Raw genomic sequence first — 12065 nt, forward strand, 5'->3', positions numbered from 1 at the left:
GGACTCCCCACTGCAGATCTCCTGACTAACAGTCACTGCACAGGACTCCCCACTGCAGCAGATCCCCTGACTGACAGTCGCTGCACAGGACTCCCCACTGCAGCAGATCCCCTGACAGTCACTGCACAGGACTCCCCACTGCAGCAGATCCATGACTGACAGTCACTGCACAGGACTCCCCACTGCAGATCTCCTGACTGACAGTCACTGCACAGGACTCCCCACTGCAGATCTCCTGACTGACAGTCACTGCACAGGACTCCCCACTGCAGCAGATCTCCTGACTGACAGTCACTGCACAGGACTCCCCACTGCAGCAGATCCATGACTGACAGTCACTGCACAGGACTCCCCACTGCAGCAGAGTCTCTGGGTAGCAAGTGGTTGGATTTAGGACTTTAATGTTGTCTGACAGTGACCAGTCGTTAGTAGAAATCACAGTGTGAGTTTTAGCTTCCCTCCATTGTTGCTATCACTGCTAAGGTCTGAATCTGCCCTTTCCCACGAGCTCACTAGTGGAGCCCGGTCTCTTGCTAGTGCTACTTGAGGAAGCAGTGGAATTTTGGAGAGAGGGACCTTGCTAGATGAAGCAGGTTGCTGGGAGTGAGTTCCCGGAGCTATCTTTCCCTGGCTCTTTGCTGCCTTGCTTTCTACTTCCTGTTAACCAACAGCCTCTGCCACACATTCTCAGTGTGCACAGGGAGACAGCACAGACTAACCCTTCTGAAACTGGGAGCCGAGATAAACTTTCCCTGAGTTGTTCCTGTCAGGCATTCTGGTCACAATGACCACAGCTACTAACACCTGCAGTTAGACTGGAGGATGGGGTGCAAAGTTCACTAATGCTTGCATTTAGACACGGGGGGGGGCACTGCTCACTAACACCTGAGTCAGACACTGGGGGGCACAGCTCACTAACACCTGAGTCAGACACTGGGGGGCACAGCTCACTAACACCTGAGTCAGACACTGGGGGGCACAGCTCACTAACACCTGAGTCAGACACTGGGGGGCACAGCTCACTAACACCTGAGTCAGACACTGGGGGGCACAGCTCACTAACACCTGAGTCAGACACTGGGGGGGGGGGTTAGAGAGCAGGGGGGGGGAACAGCTCCTGGCTGGAAACATAGTAACAAGAATGAAGAGTGAAACCATTCCAGAAACCGTGTTGTTCAGATGCAGATGCTTGATAAAGTATGTAAGACCCTCACAACTACACCATGAGACAGGCTATGGATTGGACGCTTTTGCTCAGTTCTGTGGTCACAGCAAGTGTTGCAGACACACCTAAGGCCAAGCTAAGCTTTGCAGTTCAGGGAGGCTGGTGTATTAAATGCAATTGTAAGCGGTTACTTTCGTGACTGTATGTGTCTCTGTGTGTGCCACGTGAGTGCAGGTACCCACAGAGGTCAAAAGAGGGCGCTGGATCCGCTGGAGCTGGAGCCACAGCAGGTTCTGAGCTACTGGGCACGGGGCTCCGGGAACTCTGCAAGAGCAGCTGGTGCTCTCAGGCTCTGAGCCACCTCCCCAGCCCCTTAAGACAAGTGCATCAGACGGTGAGCCTGACATCCCGACATCACCTGTGCATCGATGGGATGGACTACTGCAGGGCAGTAAAAGGAACAAATGGTGTCTCCAGCAAGATGAATGGATGAATGAATGAATGAATGAATCCAGGGCAACTGTGCTGAGCGGCAGGAGCCACACACTGGAACAGAGTCTCCCTCTGATCGATGCACAGCATCTAAGCAATCACTGAAGAGTCTGGGTTTCAAATTCAGGACAAACTACTAAATGTTCCTGGCCTCTCAGCGGTGCTTCCTACCGGGTGGGGCGGCGCACGCCTTTAACCCAGCACTCAGAAGGCAGAGGCAGGCGGATCTCTGTGAGCTCCAGGCCAGCCTGGTCTACACAGAGAGTTCTAGGCCAGCCAGGGCTAAATTATGAGACTCTAAAAATAAACAAACAATAAAATGGCACTTCTTTCATAGTCCCCAGCAGCAATCCACATTTTCACACTTATTTTGGTGTCTTCAATGGGACAACTATTAGATTTATGTCTTGCATTACAAGTTACACCAGGCCTACTGGTAAATCCCTGTTTCCTGTTGAGCTGGACTTAGTCCATTCCACTGATGCAGAAAGCTTCTCAAGTAGAAACTCTGGGCTTAAAGATCTGAACCAGCCTTTTATTTTTCTGTCTCAGAAACCCTGAGACAGGGTTTCTCTGTGTAGCCCTGGCTGCCCTGGAACTGGCTCTGTAGACCAGGCTGACCTCGAACTCAGAGATCCGCCTGCCTCTGCCTCGGGTGCTGGGATTAAAGGCTGTGCCACCACGCCCAGCTTGGACTAGTCTGTAATATATCAGTATATCTACCCTGTACACAGTGACGTTTCATGATAACATTTTTCACTGTGGTAGCTCAAGCACATGACCTTCATCTGCCCTTCCTTCCTTAACCCAATTGATCCTCCTCTACTTTCTACTATACTCCTACTTTTAAAAAAACCCTCATGAAGGTTGAGTGTGGGTGTAGATCTCTGTGAGTTCAAGGCCATCCTGGTCTTCATAGCAAGTTCCAAGGCAGCCAGAGCTAATCAAGAGACCCTGTCTTAAAAAGAAAAGAAGCCTTCATGGGTTGGAGAGATGATTTAGGGTAAAACTGCTTCCCATCAAGCTGCTGTTGTAGTCAGCCTCCTGTGTCAACTATGTATAAACCTGGAGTCACCTGGGAAGAGGGAACCTCAGCTCCAGAACTGCTTCAATCAGACTGACCCACAGCCAGGTCTGTGAGACCTTTTCTTAACTGCTAACTGATGTCGGAGGGCCCGGCCCACTGTGGGCGACACAATCCCTTAGCAGGTGGGCCTGGGCTATAAGCAGTGTTCCTCCACAGCCTCTGCTTCAAGCTCTTGCCTTGAGTTCCTGCTTCGGTTTCCCTCAATGACGGACTGTAACCTGCAAATCAAATAAACCCTTTCCTCCTGCAACAAAGCATGGCTGCCTAGCAGGAAGGGACTATGCGTGTATTGTACAGGCACTATTGATCACCACAATAAAGTAACGTGAAAAATCCGTCCCATCATGAGTAAGCAAAACTCTCTCTTACAACACAGGCATTTCTGAAAGAGTTCATTTGCGTGTCAGTGAAGTCTTCTAAGAAACTAGGAGAGGAGAGGGTAGAGAAGGGACAGCGGAGAGTAAGCCAAGAGTGGCGGGCGCTGCCCCGTCTGCCAGCTATTCGACAGCGGGCACTTGTGGCACGTCCACTCCTAACCGCCCCACGGGCATCCAGGAGAAAGAGCTCAGGCAGGCGAAGCCATCCACAGGCGAAGCCATCATCCCCAGGCTGCTCCCTTCAGGACAGTGGGGTGTCAGCTATTCTAAGAGCAGAGCTCTCCTTATGCAAATTATCACAGAAAGGACTTACTGGAAGAAAAGCACAGACTAGGTTTGCTTTGCTTTTGCTGATGTCAACCATCAGCTGCGGTGGCTGTCACTCACTTCAAGGAAGAGTCCCCGACGCCGATGCAGCCGCGCAAGCTGAGCTTTCTAAGGAAGCCACCACACCTCTTGGAGATGTTTTCCACCACTCGGCCCTTAAATGGAGAAAGGTGGGAAACGGTCACTTTTCATGCTGGCACTACTATTTAATAACAGAATAAGCTGACCTGTAAATGGAGTTTTCCAAATGCAGCAAGAGATGCACCCGCTGGTCTGGAGTCCATCCTCACCTGTCCTCCACGAGCGCAGTGAGGACTCTCTGAGCACCTCACTGCCTTTCAGATTGGAAAGCACCCCCCACACCCACAGCTATTCCCCCACTGCCTTTCAGATTGGAAAGCACCCCCCACACCCACAGCTATTCCCCCACTGCCTTTCAGATTGGAAAGCGCCCTCCCACACCCATGGCTATTCCAGCTGCTCCACTGGAATGTAGCTGTGGAAGCCGCTGGGAGAATAAAATAATGCTGCAAAAAGCAAGTCAGTCTTTTTAACATATGTGTATTGTGTGTGCGTGTGGTGTATGTTTTACATATAGCTATCTTGGCAGAGACCTGTAAACACTAGGGATCTGCTGGGACACAAACCACAACACTGTCAGAGGGCTGACACACATAGCTACCTGGCAAACATCAGCTAGACTGCAAGTCTGACCGTCCACACTGGTAGTATTCATTATTTTTCTTGAGGATTACCTGAGCTACTTTTTTAATATTTTATTTTTATTTATGTATATGTGTGAGTACCCACAAAGGCCAGGAGAGGCTGCTGGATCCCCTGGAGACGCAGCTTGTAGGAGCTGGTAAGTCACCCAACATGTGTCTGTGAAGAGAACTGGGGTCCACCAGGAAAGCAGCTAGGGGATGTCCACAGGAAGCCTCCCTTTCTGAGTGAATGCAGAGGAGGTGTGGACTCGGGGGAGGGGAGAGGAGGGAGGGAAGGCTGCAGTGGAATGTAAACTAACTAAACAAACAAATAAACCAATGAGCTGAACTGGTTGGGAGGGCTTGGGGGGAGCTGTACAGGGGAAATACAGGGCAGAAGTGAGGGTTTCACTGTCTCCGTGTATGACTTCAAGAATAAAGAAACATTAATATAAACATAAGAGAAGAAAAGAAGCCGGGCGGTGGTGGCGCACGCCTTTAATCCCAGCACCCGGGAGGCAGAGGCAGGCGGATCTCTGTGAGTTCGAGGCCAGCCTGGGCTACAGAGCGAGATCCAGGAAAGGCGCAAAGCTACACAGAGAAACCCTGTCTCGAAAAAAAAGAAAGAAAGAAAGAATGAAAGAAAGAAAGAAAGAAAGAAAGAAAGAAAGAAAGAAAGAAAGAAAGAAGAGAAAAGAAAAGAAAAAAGAAAAGAAAAGAAAAGAGAAAAGAAAAGAAAAGAAAAGAAAAGAAAAGAAAAGAAAAGAAAAGAAAAGAAAAGAAAAGAAAAGAAAAGAAAAGAAAAGAAAAGCAGCAAGTGCTCTTAACCCCTGAGCCATCTCTCTAACAGGAGTTGATCATTTTTAAGCAAAATCCAAGACAACTGTAAAATAAATCTTTGCTACCAAAGGGGAAAGATTAGGACTTGGAAATCAAAATTGTAAGCAGCTAACAGCAGAACCCACAGCAGCTTCTGGTAGCTCTCCACTGCAAGACTTCATTCCTTTGTTCACTGGAACAACAGTTCTTGCACCAGAATAAAAAAAGTTATGTACATGGCCATAATTATGCACCACTGTTTCTAAGAGGGGGAAAAATGGCAAGTCCTTTGCTAATTCAATGTTAATTCAATAGCCCTTGTTACCTGCCTGAGAGCACACCACAGGTATCCTCAGGATGGGATCCTCAGGATGGGATCCTCAGGATGGGATCCTCAGGATGGGATCCTCAGGATGGGAGGCTCTGGGGAGGCTTACATAGGCTTTTAAAACCCAAAGTTATGACTTTAACATACCACCTGGTTTCTTCTCATTTTTTTGGTCTGGTTACACTTTTGAGTTAGATCTTTGAGAATCTTGTACTATCTTTTCATCACATTCAAGCCTCTCAGATCCGCACAGATCCACCCCTTCCTTACACACCCAACCTTGTGGGTTGTTTTTGGTTTTTTCACTCATCGACTCCAAGTTGTGCTGCCCACCCCTTCTCGGTGTGCGCCACTCTCCTGGAGCATCATCACTTCACCGGGGGCTATATTCTCTTGTTTTGTTGTTTGTTTTTCGAGACAGGGTTTCACTGTGTAGCCTGGCTGTCCTGGAACTCACTCTGTTGACCAGGCTGGCCTCGAACTCACAGAGATCCGCCTGGCTCTGCCTCCCGAGTGCTGGGATTGAAGGCGTGTGCCACCCCTGCATGACTCAGAGGCTACATTCTTAAAGAAAAGTGACTTTCCCCTCTCCTAACAACTATCAATCATCGATAGTTCCTCAGCTATAGGTGGGTAGCATTTGTAACTACAAAAATTGATGAGGAATGGACAATTTCTTTTTTACTTTAAAATTTTATATATTTCTGTATATACATGTAAAAGTACCATGGCACAGGGTGGAGGTCAGAGGCCAATTTGCAAGAGTCTGTTCTCTCTTTCCACCATGTGGGGCCCCAGAACTGATCTCGGATAGTCAGGCTTGGTAGCAAGTGCCTTTACCCACAGAGCCATCTCCTGGTCTCATGTGTCCAATCTCTGGAGGCATGGAAATGCCTCGCTACAGGCAAAGTTTCTGTCCTGCCTGGTCCCGCAGCCATTCAGTCCCAAATAAACACAAAGAGGCCTATATTAATTATAAACTGTTTAGCCTATAGCTCAGGCTTATTGCTAGCTAGCTATTAAATCTTAAATTACCCCATTTCTATTCATCTATGTATTGCCACATGTGGCTTCATGGTGTTACCTGTATTGAATTACATCTTGCTCCCCTGGCAGCGCTCAACATCTCCTAGACTCCACCTTTCTCCTTCCTGTATCTCTGCTTAGATTTCCCACCTGCCTCTAAGCTGCCTTGCCATAGGCCAAAGCATCTTATTTATTAACCAATGGTAGCAACACATATTCACAGCATACAGAAAGACCATCCCCAGCACTTCCCCTTTTCTGTCTAATCAAAAAGGGAGGTTTTCATTTTAACATAGTAAAATTACATATAACAAACAGTTATCAAGCAAGAATTACAGTTAAAATATCTAGTCTATTTGTATGTGGCATTTAAGATGTTATAATAACATAGGTTCTTCTTTTTACGACAGTGAGACATGTCTGCTCCTGGCAGCACCAATATACTTCAAAGAAGATGATGGGCATCAAAGAAATCTCCATATGGAATTTCCTTTCTCTGTGGCAAAAGTTAGCCACTGGGAAAGAAAATGCCCTTGCCTCAACTGCTAACAGTATGCTGTCCAAATGCACAAGCAGGACAAAAGAAAGGACTGCCCAACTTTGCCAAGACAAAGTAGGAAGGCCCTTTAGAAAATCCTGCTTCACAGTTCAGTCTGTCAGATATGCTAGGCCTGTAGGCTGAAGATGGATGCCCCAATGTTACAGAGGGACCCTGGGTGACTGTCCAGTCAGCCAGCTGTTTCTGTCATTTCTCATAATTTTTGGAAGTCATTTGCTTGCACTTCCTGTTCACTCAGGTAATATTTCCTTCTCAGGTCTCTGATGGAGTTGAAGACTAGACAGTTATAGTTTTCCTTGTTAACAAATTCAGAAAAGAAACTCACGGAAGAGGTGTAAAGTATATAAGTTTTAAAGACATCAAAAGATAGTTTCCATTGGTAATACAAGTTAGATACAAAGTGAATTAGGTATAACACTTTGGACTCATCAAAATAGAATAAATAATGGAGTATTTTCTCTGAATTGGTCAATTGCTAATGGACTGGACATTGTTAATGTAATTCTTGACTGTATATATTATATATAGTTGTTATACTTACTATATATAGTTTTCCTTATATTAGTTATAACCTACTTTATTTTAGACCAAAAAAAGGAGAAATATGGTGATATTTTGTATATACTCTAACAAATCTTGTCTGAAGATCAGAGGGCAGAGCCAGTCACAGAGTTAGCCATAGAGGCCAGGCAGTGGTGGCACACACCTTTAATCCTAGCACTCAGGAGGCAGAGGCAGACTGATCTCTGCGAGTTCAGGCCACCCTGGACTATATGAGATTAATCCAGTCTAAAAGAGAAACAGAGCCAGGCGGTGATGGCTCACACCTTTAATCCCAGTACTTGGGAGTCACACGCCTTTAATCCCAGTTCTAGGAAGGTTGAGACAGGAAGTGATATGGCTGGGTGGAGAAAGGAATGTAAGGTAGGAGGAGACAGGAGTTTGGGCCCCCTTTCGCTGAGAACTCAGGGGTATTCAGTCGGGGGGATTTGTGGAGACAGGATCTTCTTTTGGCTGAGGAGTTGGTGAGGTGAGAAGTAGCTGTGGCTTACTTCCTCTGATCTTTCAGCATTTACCCCCAATATCTGGCTCTGGGTTTTTATTATAAGACCAATTAGGATTCGTACAACATCTCACCTCAGAGAAGAATGTACATTCAGAAAGAGTGGCACTGGAAGACTCCATAAGCTCCTGCCATTTGAACACTTTATTTGCCTTTTCTACCAACCCGCAGGTGTGTAGCCCACTTCCCTAGGTAGGTACCTAGACTCAACCTATTTGATCCTCAGTTTCTTCAGTTTGTTTTTTTAAATTAATTTATCGATTTACATGTATGTGTTTGTCTATGTGAGTTTATGTGCACAACGTGAGTGCAGGAGCCCTCGGAGGCCACAAGAGGGCCTCAGATTGCCTAGAACTGGAGTTCCAGTAGTTGTGAGCTGCCATGTGATACTGGGAATCAAACCCAGGTCCTTTGCGGGAGCAGCAAGTGCTCTGAACCACTGAACTGTCTCTACAGCCCCTCTGCAGTCTGGTATTGAGAGGACAGAGGAACTGCATTAACACACGAGGCATGCTCAGAACTGTGTGGGCAGTCAGGAATTACCGCTGTGTGTTATCTGCAGGGACTAGGGCTTCTCTGACGTAGGATGTCCTTCTGTATGCTGCACATATGTGTTGCTTTTATTGGTTGATGAATAAAGCTGCTTTGGCCTATGGCAAGGCAGAATGTAGCTAGGCGGGAAAGCTGAACTAAATACAAAGGAGGGCAGAGCTGAGGAGACACATTCCAGCCACCGGAGGAGCAAGATGTATCAGAAGACAGGTAAAGCCACGAGACACACAGCAAAACACAGATTAATAGAAAAGAATTAATATAAGTTTTAAGAGCTGGTTAGTAATAAGCCTGAGAATAGGCCAAACAGTTTGTAATTAGTATTAAGCCTCTAAGTGGTTATTTTATAAGTGGCTGTGGGACCAGGTAGGACAGAAAAAAGCTTTCAGTTATATTTCCCTTCCCAGAGGGACACATGGATCCTTTGGTCCTTGTCTCCTCTGCACTCACCCACCAAAGAGTGAGGAATGAAGGACTCCAAAGTGAGCAGTGAGAAGGAAGTGCTCTGCCCATTTGCTGTAGCTATTTGCAAAATGGAGAGACCCTGGCTCAAAAAACACTACCATCAGCGGGACCAGAGCCATGTCTGAGTAGGTAATGGTGCCTGTTATCAAGCCCGAAGGCCTGAATCTGATCCTTGGAACCTGAGAACTGACTCCTGCAGGTTGTCCTCTGACCTCCCTTGGCAAATACATGTACACACACACATACACACACACACACACACACACATACACACACACACACACACACACACACACACACACAACAAATAAATACAAAAATAATTTAGGTGAACTAACTTACCTCTACATCTGTCTGAAAGTTAAAAAGATCTATTCTTTGCCAGTTGCTTCCATCCAGGGCTAAGATGTTCCATGCCTGGGAGGGGAGGTAAGAGAGGAGGGTGGGGTGAGAGAGACACATTTGCTGAGAATGTTTTGTATTTCCAAACTTTTATTCATGGTGTATGTCAATTAAAATAAAATATGGAATTATAATACTGTTATTTTAAGAAGACAACATTTAATTGTAATGTTTAGTTTGAACCAAGTTCTCATGAATACTAACAAACAGGCAATACTCTACCTTGGAAATCTGTGCACATCGGCAAAGAGTTACTATATCCAAGAAGGAGAATATTCTAGAGAGAGAGAGAAGATGAGAGGGTGTCAACACCTCAGGACAATTAGAACTTGAAAGACATAATCTAAGGCATCACCTGGACACGAAGAATTTTCAAGAGCCCCTGGCTGGCAACCCACTCAGCTGGCAACACACTAATGCACACTTGTTTCCCACACACTAATGCACATTTATTTCCCACACACTGATACACACTTGTTCCCCACACACTGATGCACACTAATTTCCCACACACTGATGCACACTAATTTCCCACACACTGATGCACACTAATTTCCCATACACTGATGCACACTTGTTCCCCACACACCGATGCACACTAATTTCCCACGGCCGTTGTAAACTCTGTCTGCTCCTACTCTGCTCTAGCCCCGTCATACAGAGTCTCTCTAACCAGGAGACCCCGCGCTTCTCTTTCTCCTGCTCTGAAAACTGATGTGGGAATGGACCCTACCTGAAGACCAGCATTCCAGTTTCCCAGTGCTGGGCCAGGGTGACTAAATCCCATCCTTCTAATGCTCCTAATGCACAACGCCAGCTCCTAGTTCAGATACTGCAGCCTCAAATAATGCGGTTCAAAAGGCTGGATGAGAAAACCCATTTGGCTGGACGTATCTGTTCACACAGCAAAGAGATCGCATCGTCTTTGAGCGCTTCTCCCAAGGCAGATGCCAAGGAGCCACGGGAGATGAGAAAGACGGGGAAGGGGGCAAAGGACAGCTGGAAGCCTGGTGACGCCTGTGAGGGCTTTAGAGGAAGGTGGCCGTGGGTGTGGCGGGGCCTGAGGGGTCCCTGTGACACTGGGTGCTGGTGATAGCGGTGTGGACGCACTGTGTGTGCATTTCAATGCTGGGGAGGCACTGAGGGCGGGCACAATGCTGGCTGGGCAAAAAGAAGCTATGGAAGTGTGAGGGAGAGGACAGGGTAAGATGGCAAATGTATACCAATACAGGTCCCCAAGTCTTCAGAGTTACAGCCAGTGCTGAGTTAAAATTCTGTGGACTCAGGGATGGATGACAGAGCCCTAGTGCCCCAGTACTGCACACTACCATGGTGGCCCGACCCACGCAATACCAGGGGACTAGAGGGGGCAGACGTTGCTCTCCACCAGACTCCATGAACACACGGGGGGAGAAGCCTCAAGGCTGCACTGGTCTTACAGAGCTAAGTACAGAAAATGCCCGCGGCTGAAATGTGTGCTGACATATAGATTCATACTCTCATGTTGGGGATCTGCACACCTACGTGACCTCTATGGGAATTTATTTTGCTCACCCCACAGGCCTTCCTGACCAATAGCCATGTGGCTAGCCCACAGGGGCCCCACAAACTCCCCACGCACACATCATGCTGGGGCCCAGTGCAAACACGTACGACAGAGGTGAAAAGAGTTAAGGTCTCCTTGAATCCCCCCAAGGACAATCCACATGGCAAATGACACAATCTACCATCCCCCAGGAACACCACCACACTGGTTATAAAGACAGCCACCGACTGTGCCCCGTGGACCACCCACAGGCTCCACGGTAGTCACTTGTCACAGCCACACTGTGAGGAGGAGGAGGAGGACTATTGTCATGTCCACTACAGAGACAAGGTGACTTGATCAAGTCACGGGGATGGAAAGGCTGCAGCTGCAGTCTGAACCAAAGCAGTCCAGCTGGCCCAAGAGCCACGACCACGCGTGCCCTGCCTGGGAAAGTCTGACAGCGATTTCTTCCCTGGGACTTGACCGGCCACTGTGTGGACACGTTTTTTTCTTAGTGAGCATGCTGTTTGGAAAAATCTAGTCTAAGTGAAGCAAGACCTTTGTAGGCTGAAACAGACAGGAACCAAGTGGGTCAGAAGACACGTGCCTCCTCTTGTGCCGATGACTCCATTTTTACAGTCTCCGAATGGAAAAGCGTATCGCCCGAGGTATTTACATCATTTTCCCCACACACCTTTAAACTGAATGCAATTTCATTTCCACAAGCAGGCATGGTGGTATTTCCAACTGCCAATCTACAGCCTACACCAATTCCTGACTCGGGGTTTGGTGAACAAAATCGATGGTGAAAGACAGACCCCAGAGCACCAGTGACAGACAGATGCCTGGGGGCCAGGGAAAGGGCACAGCAGGTAAGGGTGCCTGCTGCCAGGCCTGATGACTCCGAGTTGTCCTCTGACCTCCACACGTGTGCCATGCCTTGCTCCAGCCTGCTCTCTCTCTCCCCCTCCCCCATACACATCATTCTCTCTCTCTCTCTCTCTCTCTCTCTCATACACACACACACACACACACACACACACACACACAGAGAGAGAGAGAGAGAGAGACAGACAGACAGACAGAGAGAGAACATGAAAGAGAGTAAATAATTTTTTTTAAGTAAAAACAATGAAGAAGCCAGGCGGTGGTGGCCACACCTTTAATCCCA

The 12065-nt window shown here is 47.5% G+C and overlaps 1 protein-coding gene across 5 annotated transcripts in view; it reads right to left on the reverse strand.

Moving 5' to 3' along the window:
* Fbxl2 (F-box and leucine rich repeat protein 2) overlaps positions 1–12065 on the reverse strand; it is a 60224-nt gene that overhangs the window by 24014 nt on the left and 24145 nt on the right. For 3 of the 5 annotated variants that reach the window (XR_001577015.3, XM_006970262.4, XM_042281880.2), the window contains exons 3-5: positions 9589–9643; positions 9307–9381; positions 3509–3603 (exon numbers count right to left, since the gene is read on the reverse strand). Coding sequence is in view for 2 of the 5 variants with exons in the window: in XM_006970262.4 (XP_006970324.1) it covers positions 3509–3603; positions 9307–9381; positions 9589–9643 (225 nt within the window). In the remaining 3 variants the exon portion in view is untranslated. Of the gene's footprint in view, positions 1–3434; positions 3604–9306; positions 9382–9588; positions 9644–12065 lie in introns of those variants that run through there. The other 2 variants (XM_042281881.2, XM_076577283.1) reach the window with 2 other exon arrangements.

The sequence above is a fragment of the Peromyscus maniculatus genome, chromosome 7 (assembly GCF_049852395.1).
Source record: "Peromyscus maniculatus bairdii isolate BWxNUB_F1_BW_parent chromosome 7, HU_Pman_BW_mat_3.1, whole genome shotgun sequence".
Taxonomy (NCBI): Eukaryota; Metazoa; Chordata; class Mammalia; order Rodentia; family Cricetidae; genus Peromyscus; species Peromyscus maniculatus.